Genomic DNA, 25430 nt, shown 5'->3' on the forward strand with positions numbered 1-25430 from the left:
TAACATCTTTCAGATGCTGTGCTCAGGTGCTCCAGAGGAGTTCTGCAGACTTGAAAAATCCTAGATTTCTTTTTAAATTAATTTTTCATGGAACTATATGCAGATGGTCATTATGGAGGACGCAGCACTTCAGTACTTTCCTAAAGGCCTGAGGCTGTTCACTTGTTCCATATTACAGTAGATGGCGCTCATCAGTCACTGCAAGGGAAACTAAAGACGTGTAGAGTTGCACACTCACAGCAGGACAAAGTGTGGACTGAAAGGTCTGCTGGTGTAAATGTCACCTGATGTTCTCGCCACTCTTACACAAACTTCCACATGCACATGCTGGCTCCAGGGCCTTACGGAATTATGGGTAAATCAATGTTGCTTCTGTCTGGCTGCTGTGTTGTCGTTGGCAACCAGGTTGTCATGGTAAACTGCTCGGACAGTGAGCCACTGAGCTGCTGCAGCCAGATTGAACCCGCACAGGAAGCATTTAAAAGCGGGTGGGACTTCGGCTCAGCAGCCGCCGTGTTTGTTCTGAAGATAATATGGCCAGTGAGGCACTGGCACATGCAGCAAACATTTACGGTAGTTATGGTAAAATTTCTGCTTGAATATTATAAGAATAACCCTAATTTAATTTTCTGTGTTCTTATGTTCTAACCATTTGCTCTTTAAAAAAAAAAAATTTGTTTAGAACATCCTTTTAGTGTAGGACTTCCTCTTTTCGACCATTTAGATAAGCTTAAGAACACATTAACATCAGACTTGATCAATAAGATGAAGCGTTTACAGTGCCTCTGGAAAACCCAGTCCAGCTGTCCTGTCCATCAGGACCTGCTGTCAATAATCCAACCAGAGCTGGGACTGTGAAATTAGCTAATCCCCTCCCAGGAAAGCCAGCAGGAGCAGCTGTTGGACTGGAAACAAACTGAATATGAAGCAGCAGTCAGGGACAGGTCAACAGCAAGAGTAAAAAGTCCAGCCAGGGGAGAAAATACTTTAGTGATATGATCAGATTCGAATCTATTGATTCTGACCCTTTGGACCCTGCACCTAATGTCACCTTAAATGTGTGAGAAAGAAAAATGTATTGTGACTGGGATAGTTAAACTAAATGACATTTGATAATTACATGACATTTGATGGCCTTTTTTCTGGATACTGAAACAATCAAACACTAAATCTCACAAGAACTACAAGACGATTAAGTTCTTCAAGGGTTGTACTTCTATCTCTATCCTGTTTCTGTTTTATGCTCACAAAGCAGTCAACTTTATGTAAATAAGTTGTTTTGCAATAACATCTTTTTGCTGTTAAATTGAATATCTTGATATTTTAGGAAATTTCTTACCAAGAGACAAAAGAGAATCAAAAAACCCTCATACTTGTGTGCTAACAGCCAGGAGGTGGTTAGCATTAAGACTGGAAACAGCTACCATGGCTCTTCCTATTAGTAAGCTATAAGACTTTTTAACACATAACTAAACAAAAACATAAGAGCAGCAGGTTTTGGTTTTACAGGAGGTTATCACAAGACTCCAGGAAATAACTGGATGCTAGCCCAAGCTAACTGCCTGCTAGCTGTAGTTTTATATACAAGCAGGAGAGTGGAATTGATCTTCTCATATAACTCTCAGCAAGAATGCTAACATGAAATCAGGAACTCAGGAATTTGCTAAACAATCTCTCTGTCCCTATGGTTCATAAACTTTCTTGCTAGCTAAAGAATCTGTAGTGAAAAATGCAGAACCTTGACATATCTGCTGTATATTTTTTTTTAAAAAAGAAAGAAGAAAAAAAATACCTTGATCCCACCAATATGAAGGTGAAGGTGAGGAAACTATTTTTACTCCAGCCAGATTAAGTGTGGAAAAACTGCTATTAAATCTGCAACACCCTGCTGTACATATGAGCTACTCACACACCAAAATTTCATTAGTGTGGAGTTTTAATGGAACGTTTTAGTCTGCATAAGGGTTTAAATGACATTTCACAGACCTTTTTGCCCAGTAAAGAGACAAAACACTGAATCTTTGTTCTTTAGAATTTTTTTTCCATGAAAATGAACTAATTTAATAGTACATTGACGCACAATATGAGCCATTTGGCTGACAGCTGCTAGCACTGTCCCTCGCAAATCCAGACTGGTCTAAACCTTTGAAAAATAATTCTTAATAAGATAAAAATGTCAGCAAATCTCCAAAAATTGTCTTTAAGCTCCTTCACAAACTAAATTGAAAACTGACTAAATTTATTGTATCCTCTTCTTCAAGGCCTGGTGAGTGTTTTGTAGATAGGTTGCTCCCAGCCAGAGGGCGGACTGTGCGGAGGTGGTGCCAAGGCCAGGCTGTTGATAAGCGATGTGGCGTAGGGCCTTCTGGAGGAGTGGAAGTACGGGTATTGATACAGACCGGCAGGGTACCCAGAGAAGGCGCTGTAGAAAGTGGAGCTCTGAAGGTCAGTGTGGTCAGATTGGTTGGAGGAAGATGTGGAGGAGCTTGGGTAAGGGCAGGCACCCGAGCTGAGGGAGGTGTACTCTGGTTGTGGTGGCGGAGGAGTGGAGGAGGAGGAGCTGCTGTAGTGACCTGGGCTCATCTGCTCAGTTTTAATCTGAGGTTTGTTGCTGGTGTCCTCATGGGGCCCATGGGTGTCACGACTGGAAGAAGATGGTGGCATTCCAGTAGAAGACGCACCAGAAGTTTTGGGAGTCCAAGGGGGAATGCTGTGGGAGTGGATGCTGGGTAGGATGAATGATCCAGAGGGGTTGTTATGTGTGTGGCTGGTATCTGGCGGGGTTAGAACAGCGGAGCCGTGGTTGTTGGGAGGCAGGTACTGGTCGAACTCATGGACGTCAAATCCATCGATGGTGCTGATGACGTCAGTGCTGAGCTCGGAGATGTCCACGTTGCTGAAGTCAATGTTCTGACGGCTGGGAGGAGGAGCGGAGCCGGTGCTGCCGTCCACAAGCCGGTGGGCGTCATGTTTGTTTCCTATGTGGAGGTCGGTTTTAGGGGTAGTGGGAGGTGTTGGAGGTCCATGAGACTGACCTGGAAACCATAAATGAAGAAAGCACCAATCAATATTCCCACGCTGAAGCATAAAAGGGTAGAAGAGTATTAAACCGTATTAACATGGATGTGATCAGTGTCTCACCTGTCCTGTCTGGATGATAATGATGGTGTACATCCCCCGTTCCAGCCAGCCTGGCCACCCCCGGCTCTGTCTTATACAAGCCCTGTTGATGCTGCTGCTGCTGGACCAGTCCTGCTCCACAGTCCCCTTGACCCGGTTTGGTGCTCTTGCGTCTCCGAGGCTGGTACTTGTAGTCTGGGTAGTCCTTCTTGTGCTGTAGCCGCAGCCTCTCTGCCTCCTCGACGAAAGGACGCTTCTCTGTTTCAGAGAGAAGCCTGAAGGGGAGAGGGGGGTTTACTGGATTATTGGAAGTTAATTTAAATACCAGCATCCGACATGGGTACACGTTAGCACTTTTTCTTTCTAAATTCAGTATTGAAAAATGGAAAAAAGGAAATGATAAATTAGAATTATTTTTGGTGACATTTCTACACTTTGCATTCACCATATTTTTGATGTCAATAATGCCAAGTTATAATTTCACTGTGGGAATAATATTTTACTCTAAATATATTATATGCTGTAGTGGAATATAACTAGGTCACCCAAGTTGGCTACTGCACTTAACATTTGTACTTTATATGAGTATTTCCATTTCATGCCTCTTTGTACTTCTACTCCACTACATACCACCCAAAAGTATGTAACACAGTTCAAATTACCTCCACACTGACCAGCTACAACAAATGCAACTTGATGCATCTGTAAGAATCATCCAACAATATAATTCATAATGGTATAACACTCAGCACTTAAATACTTGCCTTAGTCCATTTTGCTAATAATACTTTTTACTTAATACTTAATCTAGACCTGACACTTAGTTTTACATGAGCAACATTTTAAATGCAGGACTTTCTGTGTGTGCACCAGAATTGGTCCAGATGTGGAAGTAGCATCTTACAATCATGCTGTATATGGGCCAGAGTCAGGCCGTGGAACTGGGTGTATACTGGGCCTGAAGAAAACAAATGTGATTTATTTTGCTATACTGTTATTTTTTTGTAAAGATACAAGGAAATATTCATTGAGGCTACTTACTTATTTTTTTCATGTTCTTCATACTTGCATTAGCAACTGACCATAGTCAACCACCAGTAAGGGAGAATGTTACTCGTCTTTCATTTGGTCTTTTATTAATATGTTATGTATTACACAGGGGATTTATATTTTACAACCAATATTTTACTTGTGTAATTCAGTAAGTCAGCAGCAAATTACTTGATCTAATTTTGTGCTTAATAACGTCAGTAATACTGTCTTAGGAGTTGTCATATTTTCATTCTCATTTTGGAATGAAATTCACCAGGATTTTGCAGTAGAAACACAAACTGTGGTGGTCTTCAAATTGAGTTGCATGCAGTAGGCTACTAACTGCTCATTGTCTGACTTTGAGTCTCCAGTTGAGTTCCAGTACTCACCGCCACAGTTTACCCAGCGTCTTACTGAGCTCAGCGTTGTGCAGATGAGGATACTGGTCCGCCAGCTTCCTGCGCGCTGCCTGCGCCCAAACCATGAAAGCGTTCATCGGTCGTTTAACATGAGGTTTGTTTTTCAGCCCTCTCTCCCCTTGACTGGGCATCGGTACCAGCGACCAGTCGTAACCTTTCAGCACCTGTGACACCGCGTCGCGAATGCAGGCTGGGAAGCGCTCATCCTCCGTGCTGCTCTCAACCTTATGCGTATTACCAGACGCAGTCCCTTGTGCGTCCGACCCTGCCGGAGAAACTAGAGACTCTGAATCCGAACCATGCGGGGACATGGAGCTGTCGCTGCCCACTGGACTGCATGGATGCTCCGTCAATGACTTGATCTCTTCTGTCATGTTTGCCCAGTAAAAAAGCTGCAAGAATTTACCGTCGCCGAAATTCCGTGCGTAAAGGCGCACGGCTCTGCAGGATGACTGTTTCACCACGAAGTCAAGTAAAATCCCACATTTCTTGTCTTGAACTTGCCATTCCTTTCCACACCCTCTTCCAAAGCGAGACAGAGTTTGACGAGCCACTATTTTCTTTTTTAGCTCTTTAACGCTCTTTAGAACTTGCACCTCTCCACCCCTCGTATGCTATTGGCTTGTGCAAAGTTTTACCAGAAGAGTACCTCCTAGTTTGGCAAGAAGAAGTAGGAGGAGGCAGAGTTGTTAGTAGTTAATATCAGATTTAGAATTTAAAACTTTAAAATTTTTATGATGCTTTGGATAGAAGCCTAGTCTGCTCAATAAAAGTTATGGCTGGATTTGATTTGTCCAAGTTCAGAGGCAGAAAATAATATTCTTTACGAGAGGATTTCCATTTATGCTGCATTTGAGGGACAAATGCACTCTTTAATCCACATCCAACATTTATCTGACACCAGTAACTATTTTGATATTAGATATACAAAAGATGATACAGACTATTGTTATCCATTAAACTGCCCACCAATATAAATATGTGCTTCAGTTTAGCTCAACAATGAGCAATTATAATACTAAAATACTGCTTTCACATTAATGCATGAGTAAAAACCCACCCGATGATATAATATATGATTAAATGATTATTTTATTCTTTATTGAAAGCAAATTCCCTCAGTTAAAGTGTTAGATTAGATTAGATTAGATTAGATTAGATTAACTTTATTTATCCTACAACTGGGAAATTCATTTACCACAGCAGAAAAATAAACATCTATAGAATAAACATCTATGGAAATATACAACAAAAATATACCAAATATACACTAATTAATACAATATACACAATACACACCAGTGCATCACACATTTCAATACTGCATCATCCTATTTATTTATTGTATTGTACTATCATTAGTAGTAGTATTGATAATAATGATAATAATAATCAAAGTATAAGGCTACTGCTACTACTACTAGGCTACTACTACTACTAATGATAATAATAATAATAATAATAATAATAATGATGATATTCATTCAGTTTTCATTATTGAGTCTTGGTAACATTGCATTTCTCTTTTGTGCTTACATTAAGAAAAAATAAAATATAATAATATTAATATTATATATATATATATATATATATAACAACAACAATACTACTACTACTAATAATAAATATAATAATAAAATAATCAAAATTGAAAAAAATGACTTCCGCGTCTGTTAAGTCACGTGACCGTCACCTCGATGAACATGGCGGCCAGCAGCGGCAGTTCAGAGAGCTCTGTGAGGAAAAGACGTGTCGACAGCAGAAAGACAGAGACAGAGTCCGCTGACAGCTGTAGACAACATGGAGCAGACACCGGCAAAGACACAGAGACCGGAAAGAGACCCGAGTCTCTACAGACCGGGACTTACTGGCTCACCCGGATCGTGCTGCTGCGCTCCGTCGCCTTTATTTACTGTAAGTGTCCTCAACTTCTCATTTAAGAAATACTTTGCAATACAGTCAGAAACAGATGTGGCATTAAACTGCGCGTCTGTATGCATTTGATATTTTAGTTTATATTGTAAATAAAGTTGTGTTTGATCAAATTATCACAAACTGAGTGACGTTCAGAAACCTGAGCGGTGGTCCAGTTCAGTTTTTCAGACACAGCAAAAACAGCATGAGCACAGGTGTGTGGTGTGGAACACAGACCAGGTGTTTTTTTACGGTGGCCCTGAGAGCTCAAAAGCTCTGCAGCTGAAGAAAACACAAACAAAATTCAGGAAAACATCTTCATCAGTTTGACAACACCTGGGCTGTAAATGAACACAACACAAACAAATACAGAAACCCTGCTGCACTGCACATTGAGCTCTCAGGGCCACAGTATGTTTTGCTCTTCAGATCTTGGTGTTTGCCTGATTTCACAATCACAAGAGGTGAACACACACACATCCCTGTCAAAGTCCTGTGCCCAAACCAAGCAATTTTAAAATGTGAAGACAACTCTCACTTGTGTAATTTGTTTTTTGCTGCTGTTAATTAAAATTCCTGCTGATGCAAAAGACCTTTCAAAATAAGGGTAACAAAAATACAGTGTTCATCTTCATAGCACTTTCCATTTAGGATAAAATTGAGACTTAAAAAGTTCAGTGTATTTGTTTGTGTCTCCATCATCTTCTTCTGTAGTGGTGGCGTTCGGCGTTGCTTACAACCAGAACAAGCAGCTGATCGGTGAGCACGGTTTGATGCCCTGCAAGAACTACCTCAACAGTGTCAAGCGCTACGTCGGGGGAAAGATAGGCCTGGCCGCCTTGGCCTATACGCCGTCCATCCTCTGGTTCTTGGACTGGGGCGACATGGACGCCAACCTGGACGGCATCGCCCTGGTGGGGATGGCTCTGTCGGCGTTCGTGCTGGTGACAGGAATGGCCAATATGATGATCATGGTGACGCTGTGGCTGCTTTACCACTCGCTGGTCAACGTGGGGCAGCTGTGGTGAGTCTGGGAGGGACAGATTTAGTCAAATGTAGTTAATTCCAGCAATTTTATTCTTCTCCTTTAGAGTAGTGCATTAAAAGAGTCGGAGTCCTCTGCTCATGTTTTCAAACATCATGGCCATAATTGTACAATACATTAATTTAACTTTATTTTATGCTTTTATACTTTTATTTACAAGTTCAGAATGAGTTTTATAGTTTTATAGTTAGAGCATAATCAATAGTAAAAAAAAAAGCTGCTGTTTTTCTTCAATCGTCATTGTAAAGTGAACAGCTTTGGGTTGTGGGACTTGGTTGCACAAAACACTTTGAAAGTGTCAGTTGGGGTTATGGGAAGTTGTCATTTCACACACAAGACAATGAATCAGTTACTTTGGAAAAATAAATCATCAGATGACTCAGTGATGAAAGTATCGTTAGTTGCGTTTTCAGCTTGTTCTGCTTCTTCCAAGTTAAATAAAGAAGAAAATAATAATAATAATAATAATAATGATACTGATAATAATAAAGAAAATAACCATTACATTTAGTTCATTCTAGCTATTTGATAATGTTAAAGAATGCATCAGAATTCTTATTTTGCTTTGTCCTCTCTGTTTTCTTTTCTTTTCCTCAGGTATTCCTTCGGTAAGTGAACTTCATCATCCACACCCAGTGACTCGCACAGTTTTCAGCCTTAAAACAGAATCCAGGAACTTTCTTCGATCCTCCTCGTCAGTTAGACGAAGTGGATCAGAGGCAAAACATTTATGTGAAACACTCACAGGTTTGGACACCGTTTCAGTTTGTTTATAGTGAAAGTCGTGTGATAAAGTCCCTCAATCTCATACATGCATACTTTAGACCTGCCTCTCTCAAAGATGACCAGAGGCTTGAAACCGGGTCAATTAAAAGAAAAGTTAAGTTAAGTTTTACTAGTACTGTAGTCACCACGACTGAGACTTGTGGTGCGTTTGATGACACCTGGCCAGTGTTCATATATGTGTGATAATTTGGTGCTACATAAACACTTGTTGGTGTTATTGATAACTAGAAACCGCAGTGGGATTTGCTGCTCCTGCACAAACCGAAGCTGAACTGCGTTGCTGCCTTGAGTTAGTATGAAGACAAAGTCGAAGTATGAAGAGATGGAAGAAAAGAAGAATGCAAACTGCAAGACTTCCAACTCTGTAAATCCCAATTTGCTCAATCAACTTAAAAGTTTACAGGAAACGGCCTGGGAAGACGATCTAGGAGCTATCAGAACCCCAGCAACAGCGAGCTGACAACGTGCCGACAAGTGTCCAGGAACACAAAAAACCCGCAGGAAGCACTTAAAGCTTGTGGAGACCCTGACTGGACCGTTGTGAAAACAACCACGAGATCCATGAAGAACATCGACACTGCGGGTGGTCGCTCATCGGCCAACACCGTCATTCCATATGTGTCTGGAGGAGCGGTGTTACCGTAACCGTGAGGACACTCATGACGTTTTTTTTGGAGTAGAAATGAACATATTTGTAAAGAGACGTTTAGCCAATTCTATTATTTCATTCAGAGAGGGTTGAAATGGGCACTCAGTGTGATTCTGGTGAGAATTGATCCCAAAGAATGAAAAGATCGTAAATTGTTTTATCCTTGGGAATCATGCAGACGTAGAGTCATGGATCATAACCATAATACAATATAATCACAGCTCATAAAACTACTCTACTTATACTTCTGTATCTCTCCACCAGCTTTCTCGTGATTGTTTCCCGAACTGTTTACAGCCAGTTATTGGGTTAAAACCCAGTCACTGACAGAATTAAGGTTTATTGACGTACAGTACATTAGCCCCTAACTCGGTGAACCCAGTACACCGTCACAAATGTAACAGTAGCGAGGGAGGACGGAGAGGAAAGAAGTAAGAAAGTATAAATAGGAGGCTACATGCAGGGCTCTGGCCCAGATAAGTGGCGAGGTCAGTGGCAGCTCTCTGACTGGTTAATGACACTTTGTAGTCGGAGACGCCAGGCTGATGTCTGTGGTTGGGAGCTGCGGCTTCTATTTCTCTTTTTTAAAAACATTTTTTTTTTTCTTTTTCTCTCACTCACACTGTCTTTCTCCCTCACTCCCTCTTTTCTTTTGGACCTATTATCACCCTATGGCTGACAGTGCAACTTTAAGTCTGCAGACTGAGCTCCTCCAATTGTTCCCAAGTCTAGACTGCAAACCAGAGGCCAGAGGTTTGTGCTGTTTGCGTCATTAGTGGCAGACACTGTTTTCACTCGCTTGAAAAAATTCAGAGCTGCAATATGGCATTTAGTAAGGTAAACTTGAATATAATCAAATTATATTGGATTTTTTTCAGTCCTGCTAGCAACGTGGTTCTAGGAATAGCAGCGCCGGTCCGTGGGTCAGCTGGGCCACTTTGGTCCACACTTAAATATCCCAACAACTGTTGAATGGATCACCATGAAATTGCTTCAGACATTCAAATACTCCTCAGCATGATTTGCATTTATTTTGGTGATTCCCCCCCCCTGATTTTCAGCTATTGTCGTCATCGATTTTCAGTTCATCCAGCACTTCACAGTTCATTACTAAATACATGCTAAACGAAGGCCATTCTCATCATATGTTTAAAATAAATTAGTAAGTAAGCACGACTAACACTGTTGGTTAATGTGTCTTAATCTCCACCAAGAAAAGATTTTGTATAAAAATGACAAAATGAGGCTGTTTACATTATTTATATTTATATATATATATATATGACAACAATACATGGAAAGAGCAGTTTATACATTAGTTTTTACAATGATAATAATAATGATAAAGATGAGAATAACTTTATTTATATAGCACCTTTCAAAAAAAAAGTTACAAATTGCTTTACAATAAAGACAGAAATACAAATAATAAAATCAAACTAAAACAGAATAAAAACAACAGTCAATAACTAAAAGTGAGTCTTTAAAAAAAGATTTATAAGATATAGTATATTTATAAGCTATAGTAGATTATAGTGGATCTGTCCATCGTTCACCCCCCTGGCTTCCTCTAAAGCAGCGCTTCTCAAACTCTCACATCAAGGACCCCCCATTTGATAAGATCATTTTTGCTTTGAGGTGTTTTATTACACAAACCTGTGACCAAAATAGTCATACATCCTGTTATTGTGTTACTTATGGATGGAATTATAGTGAAAATTAATTTTTCCCCTTTTTGCTGGGGACCCCCCAGGAACCCCTTCAGGGACCCCTGGGGATTCCACTTTGAGAAGCGCTGCTCTAACGCACCGCAGTCTGTCCTTTTGTTATAACCTGTGTGGCCTGTTGAATTTAGCGCTGTCTGTTCTTCTATGACCCGTTGAACCTTAAGAAAAGAACTTGACGTTTCAACATTGTGATGATTTGTCCAGGGTGGGAGAGCCAGCTGCTGGAGACGGGCTTCCTGGCCATTTTCTTGTGTCCAGTTTGGACTCTGTCCCAGGTCCCCCGCCGCTGCCCCCCCTCACTCATTTGCATCTGGACCTTCAGGTGGCTCATTGTCCGCATCATGCTGGGAGCTGTGAGTAAAACATTTTACTAATATATAGAATGGTTCCTGCAACTCCAAAGAGTCAGTGTGTGGACGCCTTAAAGTGAGGAAAATAACCTATAGGACAGAAAACACAAAAAGGAGTGATGCTTTACAGCTTCTATTATCCAATATTTAAAAGTATTTTTATTATTTAATAAACGTTTCCTTCATGCTTTTGCAAACCAATAACTTTTTATCGACTTTTTCTCTTCATAGAACTTCTCGTAGCGGTTATTGAACTTGTCAAACACAATAAAAACTAATCAAATGGAATTTACTCAGGGGCTCTCCCATTCCTGAAACCCCTTTACTGCCAGCAGCACCTTGACTAACACATTTCCTGTGGGGAGACCCTGCACAGACATGGATATTTCTGTCTAGGAAGGAAGCAAATACTGTAAATTCAAGCAGAAAGGCATGTTCACTACATACACACACATATACACACCTGGATACATCCAGCGAGCCAGTGTGAAGAAATGAAACTATTTCTCAACAGCATAATTCCCCGGGATATTCCAGTGTTTGTCCTCCTGATTTTAGACCGTTACTTTTGGAGCTGCGCTTTGCTATAAAACCCTGCCAGTATTTGGAAATCCAACCCAAATATATGGTCGGCTAAACAACATGTCTGGTTGTTTGACAGTTTCCATGGTGAATTTCAGACCACCGACTAGGTTTTATCTGCCAATCACTGCAGTCGCCACAAACCCAGTGGGGTTTTTCCTATTAAGACCATGAAGGGAGCTGCAGCCCAGGGGTCGCACCTCAGCTCCAGGTCGCTCCGAGGGGTTCTCAGCTGAAAAGACCTGACTTCTCTCACTATGCCCTGATGAGCTTTGTCAGACGTTACACACTCCCTGTTTGGAAACGCTTCATCTGCTCTGATTGTTACAGAATCATTCATTGTAGAAATGTAATGTTTTATCAGTGAATTATGGCGTGTTTTTGGATTATTTTGAACTATTGATACCACAAGTATACGCTTAACTGGAAGGTGAACTGATCACCATTAGTTAGTTCATGAGGTTATGATGGCAGAGATCTCATTGTTTGAAACTGCGGTGCTGGAGCAGAGCAAGGACTCGGTGACCACTGGCAAAACAGTCCTTCAGTGTTTGATCTGCCCTGGTCACAGTCGTTTGCCTGCCCGACCGCCTGTGGTTCACCGTAGCTCTGTGACTGCTGTGAAAGAGTTCCTGCCTGTGAGGACGATTTGGCTCAGCGTGCACTTCAAAGGACCCGTCAGTCATAGGACATGAGTGAAATGATTGTATTTTTAGAGCGTGACTAAGAAATGTCCCAAGTTGTCACACTGGTTACTGCTGACATGGTTTAATCTCTGATGTAAAGTTATGCCCCTTTATTTTGTCCCGACTGCACGGTGCATGCTGCAACTGTTCGGTATGAAACATTAAAGGTCCCGTATATTGCACTTTACTTTTCTGCTGTTTTATTTGAAGTGTCGAGAAGAAAAAGATTTATTTGTGGTTTTAAGAACCAAAAACCATCTGTGTAGTTTTACATCTCCTCTCTCAGGCTTCTCTCTAAACAAATGTAAAACTGTTTTTACAACACGACTTGAAAAAATATCAGTATTTTGCATATGTACCGTATATTTAACTTCAGGGCCGTAGATCTGACAAAGTTTCCTATGCAAATAAATATACTGTATATGCTGCTGGGAAACCCGGACGCTCTGTGTGTCCTTTTGTTTTTTTTAGCACAAGAAATAAACAGCTTGTCACCCTGAGACAAGACAGTAATTAACATTTTAAAATATTTTTAAAGTGATTTTTCACAGTCAGATTTCCTCATATCATATAAATATATATATATATATAGTTTGGTGTTTGTTTGTGGATTGGACATGGACATGATTTTGTAAACAATATAAACTACCCACAAATTGTCAAACACTTTTGAAAATCATTTGCACATTTTTTTATATTATATTGTATATTGTCTGCTCATTGTCTGTCGCTGTTTCCACTGTAAAAAAAAAGATCCATCACTGAGAGGGTTACAGAATATCTTTACCTTGGTATTTGGATAGACGACAAACTCGCATTCAAATATCATAGACTTTACATAGAATATACAACATAGAATTTGCAGCCAACGTGCTTACAGTACTCACTGCATTGTGTATGGAAAAGTTGCGATACCAAACTCGGTCTCACTGGCTTTTCCTGCATGTCCCGCACATCTGTACTGAACTTGAAAGAGCAGATTTTTGGTTTTTGGCTGCAAAAACAAAGAGAAACGTTAGATGGTCATATGTTATGCTAATCAAGCATGTTGACATTGATTACCTTTATTGTTGTCCCATTGGCATAGCTGGGTATGGTTAATATAACACGTTGTGGTGGGACATTAAGCTGCTCGGATGCTTTTTTTAATTCGAGCTGCAGCAGCTTGTTTACAGCAGCAGCTGATTGTGAAGGTAATCAGGCGATAAGATACAAAAAGTGTCGCTAATTTGGTTTTAGTGCTTCATGAACACTGAATACAATTAGCCATGTTCACATAGGGGCAGGGCAAAAAAAAAAGCTGGATCATAATTGTGCAGAAATATATCTGTTAAAACTCTCAGTTTAAACTGCTGGTGCTTGTCTAGTGGTTCTCCTCAAGGAAACCTGTTGGATTCACACAGGTATTCTCTCCCCGGGGCTCTGGACAACTGGCAGACGTCTCTGTTTATGGCAGAGGTCTGGATATCAGGTTTTAATTGATGACATTTCAGGATCTCATGATTGAATTAGATTATCCGCAGCATCTTTGGCTGCAGCACCTCAACAGCCAGCAGCTGCAGCCAACAGCCAAGCTCATTATCAGTATGAAATGTCCTGTTTTTTTCCAAATCTGGTTAGAGAGGTTAGCGGCCGATTCATTCCACATTCCATGCCAACCACATGATGGGCTAATGTATCAGTATTGACAATCTCGTGTCCTTGATAACGCACTATTTACTTCATTTGGTTCGTTTGGTGAAGAACAGGCACAGGGCCGAGACACATTTCTCTGTATTTTTCGGTCCTGATTGAGTTTTATTTTCTCTTTTAAGATGGGAAAATCCTCTCTCTGACATTTTGTGAGCTAATTCGAAATGTGGTGCAAGCTTTCAACAGATGTGTGTGTGTGTGTTCTTTCATCTAAATTCTTATGTTTTTGCTTCCTCTGTGCTCATGTTTACCTTGTCTGGTTTTATTTCTTTGTGTAAAACACTTAAAGTTTATTATATTATTATTATTTTGTCTTTTCTAGGGTCTCATTAAAATCAGAGGGGACAAATGCTGGAGAGACCTCACCTGCATGGACTACCACTACGAGGTGTGTGTTATGTGTGTGTTATGTCTGTGTATTTAAAGTACACAATGTGTGTCTGTATGTTTCGTTGCAGTGCACTGGTTTCTCTGAACTGTTGTGCTATTGAGTTAGCCTGTTGCAGTACATAATCCTTCGAGATGTCCTGTTCTCCATCCATAAACTAATTAAAGTGACTAACGTTTTCATCAGCCGCTGAGCCGCTGAGCCTTGCTTTCTGTCTGCCTTAACTGCTGGTAGCTTTTTGAGCTTTCTTTATCGTGTTGCCATGAATTGAGACTTCAGATTTCATATGACAAGACTGGCCAAGAAAAGCATCAGAAAGACTCAAAATCGAAGCAATATTTCCTGCATTTTTTTTTTCTTTTCTACCTGTCACCTGAATTACCCACAGTGCAACTCAACAGCCAACATTTCATTCAAAGATTCGGGTATTCAGGTTTCAGACTTGTAGTCTTCAGCCTCAACAAATGCTGACTCAAGTGACATCACTTAGGGCAGTTTTCAAATTTTTTTGCTCAGCTCGCTCTTGAGCCGAAAGCTTAAACTCCCCCGAGAACACGCCATACAGCTGAGGGGAACTGCAGAGCTGGATCATAATTCTCTGTGGCTGTGTCATCTGACCCATTGTTAACATACCAATATACATACTTTTCATGAGAGCATTTACATTTTCTGGGTAGAACACTTAACGTACTTGGCTCTTCTTTCTTGGGAAAAATCCTCCGGTGCACAATTATGCATTTGACATTTCCAGATGCAACGGTGAAGGAGAAAAGAGAGTGGTTATCATGAGCAGTGACCAGAAAATAAGAGAATTTGAAATTTTCTCAACATGAAATCTCAAGGCTGTTTTGCTGACCTCTGAGAAAGTGCAGCAACACCACATCAATGAACTCTCAGAGCCAAAGATTTCAACAAAACTATCCAGTTCTGTGTCAGTATCAAGTTCAGATGACACTTGCAGTACAAGTTATTCCTGAGGCTGCATCACCAGCAGAAGTAAATTAATTCTCCGAAAGACTAGTTTCTAAATTTCCCAAAGGCCTGTTTTCTTTTGAAAAACTGAATATCGAAGACTGATCCAGATATACAAAAACACTGAGCCTTGGCTTTGTCTACTGACTGATGACAAGACGGCAATGAACTCACATCAGGCTAACCACACCAGGGCAACACATTACAGTAACCGCTGTCGAGGGTTTCAATAAATCAGCCTCTCACACAGAGCGCAAGGTTGTGCAAATCTAGTGTTTGTTTTTCCCCCTGTGGGATGCTCAACCACTCTGACCCACACTGCTCTGTGTTAGCAAGCCGCAGGGGGAGGAGGGCCATCGTCTGTAATTAATATAGACAGGAATACACTGGCTCCTATGGAACTGGATGACTGGAACTGACACACATCAAGAATACAATATACGACTCACACAGTCTTTAATATAATGGAAATGCCTCACAGACTGTAATACACTGGCTCCTGTGGGACTGGATAGCTAGTTCAGTTTGGGATTATAATGTGTGTGATTTATGGAAGAAAATATAAAATCCACACTTTTCATGTAGTTAGGCAAAATTTTTCATTTGGTTCTTTGGTACTCTGCGTTGTAAATCTGATTTATTCCTGTGTTTTCAGTTCCCATGGTCAGAACAATTTTAGCATTGCTAATGCCATGTAGAGCAATAGACCAATGGTTCTCAAACTGAAAAATTAGATACAGTAACTCTTATCCACTGTACACATTTATTATGTCAACTGTGTGCAAATAAATCTGCCACATCTGACAATTAATCACAAAATATCCTAAACAGGGAAAACCCATCTTTGGTTGAACCTCACCACTGTGCATATCCAGAATATGATGGTGGACCACGTGTATATTTGTTTTAAGGGGTTAAAGGCCAAATGATGATGAGGACCATGAAATATAAGGAATTTAATACAACAGAAACATTTCATATCATGCCAGCGAATTTTCGCCTTGGCAGTGAAAACATATATTGTTTTCAGTTTCAGCTGCAGTCAGTACTTTGTGCTTTTAAACGTTACGCACTATGACCAAATAGAACTATTTTAATAGGTAACATTAATTATCGGACATGAACAGTAGCAAATATTTTGTCCTGATATGAAATACCTGTATATATTTTTATAATTCAACCATGCTAGCAGCTGTGAGTGATAGCACCACAGTGCCTAAGTACAGAATGCTAACACGCTTCTGTTCAGGGTGTCAGCATGCTAACATTTGCTAATTAACACTAAACACAGTAGATTACACTTTTTAGAGTTCATCCTCGTAAAGGAGCTACATGTTAGTTTTGCTATTGCTACATAGCCACCGTTAGCGTTAACAGCTGTTTACGTAGCAGTCTTGCCAAGAGGAAACGTTATAAGGATTAATGGTCTGAGAAAGAGGAATATTTGTACAAAATTTGGTGCCAATCCGACAAATAAATATTGATTTCACAGAAGAAGTGAGAAGTTTGACCTGCTGATGGCACTAGAGATACAGACAGAGGCTCAGTAAAACCAGCAGGATTCATGGATAAAGAAAAAAATAAACCCTATAATGGTTGAGATATTTCAGTCTGGATGAAAGTGGTGGTCCGACCGACAAATATTGAATTTAATCTTCCTAATGTAGAAAAATATCAAACAGCAGAGGACATTCAATGTGCTCACTGAAACCAGGCTAAATGAGTATAATTCTTTAACGCAGAGTCACTTGCTATAATTATGCAGTGGTAAGGGAAACTCTTGGGTACGTGGAGCCTTTCAATGACAGTTTACAATAAAGAAAAATCGAAATATAATTGAGCAATTCAGTGACGCTTTGCTTCCAGATTCCAATGGCTAAAAGGAGCCATGGTCTTAATTACATCGTCTATGCAGTTCATATTTTAAATGGAGCACAAGAGCAGCAGCAGTTAAACAAAAACGCAGGAAAATGTGAGGAGAGATTTCATTTTTTTTAAAGGTTGTCCTAAGATACTTGGCTCTTAGAAGAGTAAAGCGTATTATATACCTGGTAACTCCACAGTCCACCACAAGTGTTTAACTAATGATACTATGTCTTCTATGGCGGCTGTGCGTCATGACACCTGCACAAATACCTTGAAAAGAGAAAATTATTGCTTATTATTTAATATAAGTGACAGTATTTTCTACTGTAGTGTGGCTTTTGAGCATTTATTCTTCTTATTATTATTATATTATTATGATTGAAACATTAGCATGTGCTGAGGCACATTGTGTTTGTCTACATTTGTGACTCTGATGGAGCTCAGATCACATTTTATGTCCAGTTAATACAGAAAACCAGGCGATTCCACAAGGTTTCCCAAAACTTTTTCTTGGCAGCTGTATCTTGCATGGAGAGCTGTCAAAGGCTTCTCTGACCCGGACTCAAGATATTCTCCTCTAAATGTTCTGAGTGAGTCAGGAGTGGGATCTCACGGCTTTCAATTCATGTGCTTCTGGTCTACTGCTCATCTCCCACCGAGGCTTCAAGCTAATATTAGCTGCTGGAAGACATCACTATGGCAGACTCAAAGGGTTGACTCTGATGCTAGCGCTAACTTGGTCTCCAGACTTTGCATATTGTAGCTTTAACTGAATTATGAATTAAAGTCTGAAATGGGAGGAACAAATACTCGCAAAGGAAATTCTTCTAGTTGCACGGTGACAGTCCATATTACAATATAGAGCTTATTCTATGCCGGGTCAGTTTACCTGCTCCAACCTCAACTGTCAACGGTCTTAGGGGTAATGTAGACACACACACACACACACACACACACACACACACACACACACACACACACACACACACACACACACAGAGGTAGCACTGGAAGCCACTGGCGCCAGGTGAAGCCTTATTAACCCCCTCTGACACACTGCTCTCTTTCAGACCTGCAGAGAAACTGCAGATCTCCTCCTGTCCTGACTCTCGGGGCTGCGTCGGTGTGTTTCGGCAGTTTTGTTTGCTTTAGTTTGTTTGTTGTAACGCAGCTAGTTTGCAGGCCAGCTGAGGTTGTTTGGTTGTCTGAGGTTGCAGGCTCTTTGCCCTTGGTTTTTCCGGGGGTATTTTGGTTAGCTATAGGTTAAATATCCCCCCTTTTTTTTATCTTCCATTCCATAAAAACAATAAGAGTACAGACGTGTGCTAACTACCTTTTCTTTTTTTAACACACCTTTCTCTGTGCTATATTTATTTTTCACCGCATCGCCTGACACTGTTTGCATGTTCAGTCATTACACGGTTTACATGCAACCACCTAATGCACACACACTTAATCATACGTACACAAACAGTGAACGGCTCTGTATGAAACCTCTGACTGTTTTTTTTGTGTGTAGGTGGGGTTGCCTTCATTTAAATAAAGTTCCATCTTTATTTAGACATGGAAATGTTTCTGTCAAGGTGTGGCACCATAACCTGCTCTCCATCCTGGGCTGAGACAAGAGATTAGTGCCAAAGTAAAGCAGAGAAACCGTCTGTCTATGTTTAGAAACTGCTGCAGCAAGTATTGGAGCAGAGCAGACACTGGACATAATCAAAGATTATTTTTCTAAAAAAAAATGTTTCTGTGCAGAAATTAATGGAAAGATCCATTAATTCAAATTCTTTATTATTTGGACAACTGCCCCCTGAAACTTTTCCTGCAACATAACACTGTCTCTGACATCAACAAAGATTCACCTGTTCTCCTCTCCATTCTCTGCCCCTCCATTTCTTTCTTACAGACCCAGCCAGTTCCTAACCCCATGTCCTACTACATGCACCGGTCCCCATGGTGGTTCCATCGCTTCGAGACATTGTCCAACCACTTCATTGAACTCATCGTCCCGCTCTTCACCTTCCTGGGCAGGCGGATGTGCATGGTCAACGGAGCACTCCAGATCCTGTTCCAGGTAATACAAACTATGCAACCATGAGTGTTAAAGCTACGCCTTCAACTCAACACTCACATGTATCTCTGCCAATAATTTTGGTGTTGTTGCTATTTTTCTAGCATTAACATCTGATTGCGTAGCAGTCTAGAAGAAACGTTGCAGCTTCAGCATCAAACTTCATTTAGCAGAAGAGAAAGCTTACAAATAGCCCCTTTAAAGCTCGTGCAAAGCAGCGTAGCAACACACATAAAGATACAATTACTATACTTTTTTTCAATGTTGATACATCGTTAGCTCGAATAGATTCTCCAAAATTCACCTGTTCAGTTTATATTTACAGTAACCACAAGTACAAAAGCATAATTAATTCATATTTACCAACATCATAAACCAGCCAGATGGCTCAACGGTGGTCTCTATCTTTGAAGCGGTCGTGATGTCCGATTGCCTGTCTATTCCTTGATTATTTATATTCCTTTAGTCCGTAAGGGTCCACAGGTCAAAAGAATCAAAAGCATTTTTCATAAATTATTCCCACTTGTGAATATTGTCATGTGAAGTCCATTGCAGACAGTTGGGCAACTTCTTCTTCTTCACTTCTTCCAACATAAAAAATAGTTTATTTATGTCCTCTTTTATTTTTAAGAAAACCACTTTGTATTTTTGTTGGTTCCTCCATTTTCTGTGTTTGTGCTGGGGTTGGACGGGAAACTGGGGAAGTTGTTAGTTTGGGAAATACAATTTTCTATGATGTTCTTGTTATATATCAAAAGAAAAAAAGAAAAAAGAAAACCAACTTTGTGACTTTCTTTTTTTCTTTTTTTACCTCTCGTAATTAATTTAAAAATAACATGATTTGTAAAACAGTTTGGTGATTGTACATGATGGCAAATGGCATGATTCCCATTAGATTTCGGGGCTAATGGAGTTACAGGAGCTGTATGTTAATCTTCATTTTGTGAGCAACTCAACAAGACTAGAGATGTAATTGATTTGTTCTCCACACGCGACAAATAATAGTTCATTTATGACTGAATGAAAGTACTGTTGTTGAGATAAATGTGTTCTGGTGAAAAAGGCCAAATTATATTATTTAGCAGTTATTTTATTGTAAGTTTATTAGACTTCTTTTCAATTAAATGTTTTTCAAATAGCATGTCTTTCAGGCAGTGTCAGAGGTCACAAGATGATCATTTCTGGGCTTTTCATGAGCCATGTATTTACATTGTTCTCTACAGTAAATATATAAAGGGTCTGGAAGTGATGCAGTATAATCATTCCACTGCTTGTTCAATGGTAAAGTTTTGGAGTGATATGTAGTTTCCTCTCTCTGCTAACTGCATATCTATTCAATGTCTTTTGTATTTTGTGCTCTAGATGGTTCTGATAGTGAGTGGGAACCTCAGTTTCCTCAACTGGCTGACCATTGTTCCCAGCCTTGCGTGTTTTGACGACGCATCCCTCGGCTTCTTGTTTCGCTCTGGAGGGGGAGCCAAGAAGGCAGCGCTGGAGATACAGAATGAGGATGCAGCTGGACACACCCAAAGCCCCACCAAAGGTATGTGGATTCACGACAGAATTAAATCCCACCTTCAGTATATATATTGAAATATATACTGAAAGTGGGATTTAATTCCGTCTTTTTTTCTCTTTGAAATGGTTGATATTTTATTTTGAAATTAAACCCAGCAGACGATGTGCAGGATATAACATTGGTAACATATAACATTACTTACAATAGAAGCTAATGGCAGGTAAAGGGTCTGGTCATACCAGAGAGGGAATTAAGGGAGGGCAAGGGATTAGCACTTGGACAGCTGAGTTGCTGGGAAAAGTCTGACATATGGTTTATTGGAATTTAATGTGATGTGGCTTACTTTTTTTTTTTTTTTTTTTACATTACAGACTTCTTAAAACGTAAAAGAATGAGAGTGGCCTCTCTAATTGGTCTCATTGGACCCATTAGTGTCTTTACTTTGTGGGAGGAAGTTGAATATAAAATGGGCTTTTACCTTAAGTGTGAGTGTGTTTTAATCATTTGAACAGACCCAGAAGGTCTTTGTTAAAAGTTTTAGTTGGATTGTGTTGATGTCTTTACCATGCGCAGGATAAGCAGGCCCACATAACAGGTAGGAAGGAACTGATGCAGACTTAGCCAACATTTGTCAATACCAAGCCGTCCCATGATCTAACAGGCCAAAGCTTTTCCACTGAGGAAGTGTTAAAGGGATCACACACACATAAACACACATAGACTTACTGTACACTCTCAGTAGCGTTGAGTCGGTCACGTCGGCCCCCTCCCAAATGATGAATCCCCTTCTCTGGCCAGACATTAACAAACATGTCACCCTGATTTAAGGTGTAATTACAGGTTTCCCTTGGGCTACTCAGTTTCATTTGGAAAACTGGGATTACACAGCTGTGAGACACTTTATTTCTCCAAAACTCAACAGAATTTAACAAGTAAACAAAAGCTGTAGCAACTCCTTTAGGCGAAACGGAGGCAGTGACATGGATCCCTGCAAATTCATCAAATGTGGCTAAGAGCGATGTAAATAGTGTCTAATGGATGGACGGACAGACGGACTGGAACTGATCCATAAAACTGTATCCAATTTCCCTTTAGTCAGAATAAATACAAACTAATACGATTTTTCATTCTTTTCCTTTCGTGTGTGTGTGTGTGTGTGTGTGTGTGTGTGTGTGTGTGTGTGTGTGTGTGTGTGTGTGTGTGTTTGTGCGCGTGTCAGGTGTATTGATACGTCGGGTGGTGAACATTTCTCTGGGCGTTCTGATTGGCTATCTGAGCATTCCTGTGGTGATGAACTTGTTCAGCCCCAGGCAGGTGATGAACACCTCCTTTGACCCACTGCGCATCGTCAACACCTACGGGGCCTTTGGCAGGTAGAGTTGGGGTGGGGGGTGGGGTGGGATGGGGGGGTCTGAATTTAAAACGAAATTAAGATTATTTACACAAGACCTCTAAATCTTGCTTTTCCACAGTGCAGTGTCAGGTTTTTCTCACTACAAGGTCCATTAGTTGTCTGTTCTGGAGCTTTCGATCATATCAAATAGTCTTCCTCAACAGATGTAGGTGTAATGGAAGTGCAGATGTTCACACTTTCATTTTTCTAAGCACATAAATAAATTCTAATCTTTTTCTGTAAATCTGCTGGTGTTATATCTTGTACTCTTGCACGTCAGTCATGCCATTTGTAAAAAAAAAAAATCAACTTTCTTGCAGCTTTATTAACTATTTAATCTTGTTTTCCAAATCTTTGTCCCCAGCATCACCAAGGAGCGTACCGAGGTGATTTTCCAGGGCACTCTGAGTCCTGACCCCAAGGACCCTCAGGCGGTTTGGGAGGAGTACCAGTTCCTGTGTAAGCCAGGGGATGTTTACCGGAGACCGTGCCTCATATCACCGTACCATTACCGGCTGGACTGGCTCATGTGGTTTGCCGCCTTCCAGGTACATGTTAACTTGTTTTTGTGATTTTGTGTTGTGTTTGCTTCTTGCATTTGAAGAGGTGAAATAAATTCAGAAGAATTTCCACGTGAATTTAATCTTGTCAAGTCAAAAACCTTCTGCATGCTGCCTCAAGTGGCCACTGACTGTGTCTAGACACTGGAGGGCAGGAGTTGCATTTACTTACTCCAACTTCAACTTAGTATCAGCTAAGTTGAAGCTGATTCTACTAATTATGACCCGATAGTGAGTATCCATCTGTTACTCTTTTGACCACTTTGTGGTTTTCTTTTCATTGTATTTTGTTTTCAATATATTTCTTTTTGTATTATCATACCCGTCCATCTTTTTTCACACCCAACCGTGTTCTCTTTTCATACAGACCTACGAGCAGAGTGAGTGGGTGATCCACATAGCAGGACGTCTGCTCTCCAACGACAGCACAGTCCTCTCCCTGCTCGACCACAACCCTTTCCAAGGCAGAGACCCCCCCAGGTAACAACAGCAGTGGATCTTTCCACCCGAACATTGTGTGATCTTTATCCTCTGCTTTGACGTAAGAGCTTTTATCAGCTTGAAGCACCTTCTGTCATCTCCCAGCCACATCACTTCCTGTTCTAAAATGCTCTTATTTTGAAGAAAAATCCCCTCTAACTTTTTAGTGGTTATTTCCTGAAATATGGTTATTATATGGTTATTTCCTGAAATATCTCATAATTGTGCTATTTATGATCAATCTTTCATTGAATGTATGAGCATGGATCAATTGAATGACTCTATTCTGTAGTTATTTTCTGTCCTATAGCTCCCTCTGGTGGGGCAAAGAGTATATAATGACTTTATCTTGCTAGAAATAATGCATTTGTGGTGAAATTATACCTGAAATTAATAATAATAATGATTGTAATAGTATGAAGATTGATTAATTAATAGATTATTTGCATATTATTTCAGTTGTCTGAATACTCAGCTTTCTGTTATCAGTGTAGAACACCGAAGTATTTCGACTGCTAGTGAATGTTATCAACTGAAACATTAGCAGACATGGCTTATAACATATAAAGCACACAGGAAATATGCAAAATATTGTCCCAGGTTGTGACTTATCATTAACCCCTGTCGGGTTTTTTACAAGCCCATTGTCTCGGTGTGAGGAAAAAAATTAGAGTTTGCTGCTTTTCGCTTCTAATATACAGGTTTTTTGCCAGGATGTTATTCATGAAACCAGGAAACACCATGTTATCATGTATGGTATGATAACGATATGAAAAGTGACAGATTGAAACTAATCTGAACACAAAGAGGATTATGGAAGATTTCTATTGTTAGTTATTGCTCATTAAAGAATGAAGCTTATCCAAATGAGTGAGGTGCCCAGGTAAAATCTCGGCTGCAGAAGGGGAGATTTTTAAAGTCTCTCCTGTGTTCTCCTCCCTCTCAGGTGGGTGCGAGGAGAACATTTCAAGTACAGATTCAGCCAGCCCGGCAGTGCAAGTGCAGCGCAGGGGAAGTGGTGGCTGAGAAAACGCATCGGAGCCTACTTCCCTCCAGTGGACCTGGAAGGACTCAGGGGCTACTTCCAGTCCAGGAACTGGCCCCACCCACATATACCACCAAACACGAACTAAAGGCACAACCTCAGGCAACAGCACCCAAAGGAAATCAGGGAACTACAGGAGCTGACATTTGACAGAGGTCAGGTTCAGCGTGACACTGCTGGTGTTGAACAAGTGTTACAAGGAGGAAAGATGCAATCAGGTTTTCCAGATATAAAGGTTTCATGAAGAACTGCTTAATAAAGCCTTTCCTGAAATCAAACATCCTGACATTTATTCCCAAACATTGTGATGACTTTTTAAGATTTCATTTAGGGATCTATCTTCAGTGATCACAAATAAGGTGTTTAGTTACTGCAGCATTGAATGTTAAAAAAAATAAAAAACAACCTCAGAGAATGCCCATACTGGTCAATAGAATTAACACTTTAGGGTCTCTCTGTTAATGCATCAGACAGAAAAATCCAAAACTATCAATGGGTACTTCAGAAATTTGCCGTTGATGTTAGGCTACCAATAAAACCATGATCATAATTTCTCTCTTCAACAAATCTCATGTTTAGTCCAACTTGTACTTTTGACGGTAGCCTAACATAAAGGTCAAAACAGTGAGAAAAGGCAAAGCCCTTTAAAAGCAGATGAGGTGTGACCATGTGACCGATCAGCAGATTGAGGCCTCAAGTCGCTTCATGGTTGCAGTTTGCGTCCTAGCTGTCTCCAGATGTAATGTGGTTGTTGAAGCATCAAAGTAACACCAACTACAGGCCGGTTAGCTCAGCTGGTTAGAGCGTGGTGCTAATAACGCCAAGGTCATGGGTTCGATCCCCATACTGGCCAATAGCATTAACACTTTAGGCTCTCTCTGTTAATGCATCAGACAGAAACAAACAATACTATCAATGCTATACTATCAAAACTTAAACCTACAATGGTCAGCTGTAGGTTAGGGTGGTGATGCAAAGCTTGAGAAAATCATGATGCAAAATCTATTTTCTCTGTTTTGCTATTTCTCCTCCATAAAAGGTGGAGGCGATCACATCAAGCTAAACATGGAAAATAGGATCCAAATTGTCCAACTTGTACTTTTGACCTTAGCCTAACGTAAAGCCTCAAGCCTC

The 25430-nt window shown here is 40.4% G+C and overlaps 2 protein-coding genes and 1 non-coding gene across 4 annotated transcripts; 2 read left to right on the forward strand and 1 right to left on the reverse strand.

Annotated features, from left to right (window-relative positions):
- Positions 1-2018: 2018 nt before the first annotated feature.
- On the reverse strand, positions 2019-6085 carry LOC130161851 (transcription factor Sox-8-like). Its single transcript, XM_056365173.1, has 3 exons — positions 4542-6085; positions 3142-3395; positions 2019-3035 (listed from the first exon to the last, which is right to left on the reverse strand). Exons 1-3 carry the CDS (start codon positions 4943-4945, stop codon positions 2257-2259), a joined length of 1437 nt encoding a protein of 478 aa, XP_056221148.1. The 5' UTR covers positions 4946-6085; the 3' UTR covers positions 2019-2256.
- A 165-nt stretch (positions 6086-6250) lies between these two features.
- On the forward strand, positions 6251-24647 carry lmf1 (lipase maturation factor 1). 2 transcript variants are annotated; one of them, XM_056365171.1, is made up of 11 exons: positions 6251-6485; positions 7200-7509; positions 8128-8138; positions 10897-11045; positions 14325-14390; positions 19135-19302; positions 20662-20842; positions 22038-22191; positions 22576-22759; positions 23139-23251; positions 24198-24647. In XM_056365171.1, exons 1-11 carry the CDS (start codon positions 6269-6271, stop codon positions 24382-24384), a joined length of 1740 nt encoding a protein of 579 aa, XP_056221146.1. In that variant the 5' UTR covers positions 6251-6268; the 3' UTR covers positions 24385-24647. The 2 variants fall into 2 exon arrangements, with proteins under 2 accessions (XP_056221146.1, XP_056221147.1); XM_056365172.1 differs by lacking the exons at positions 6251-6485; positions 7200-7509; positions 8128-8138 and adding an exon at positions 8229-9718 and having other exon boundaries at positions 24198-24602.
- Positions 24648-25075: 428 nt separating this feature from the next.
- trnai-aau (transfer RNA isoleucine (anticodon AAU)) lies at positions 25076-25149 on the forward strand. Its single transcript has one exon. It is a non-coding gene; the product is annotated as a tRNA-Ile (tRNA).
- The last annotated feature ends 281 nt before the right edge of the window (positions 25150-25430 follow it).

This window comes from Seriola aureovittata, chromosome 21, assembly GCF_021018895.1.
Source record: "Seriola aureovittata isolate HTS-2021-v1 ecotype China chromosome 21, ASM2101889v1, whole genome shotgun sequence".
Classification (NCBI taxonomy): Eukaryota; Metazoa; Chordata; class Actinopteri; order Carangiformes; family Carangidae; genus Seriola; species Seriola aureovittata.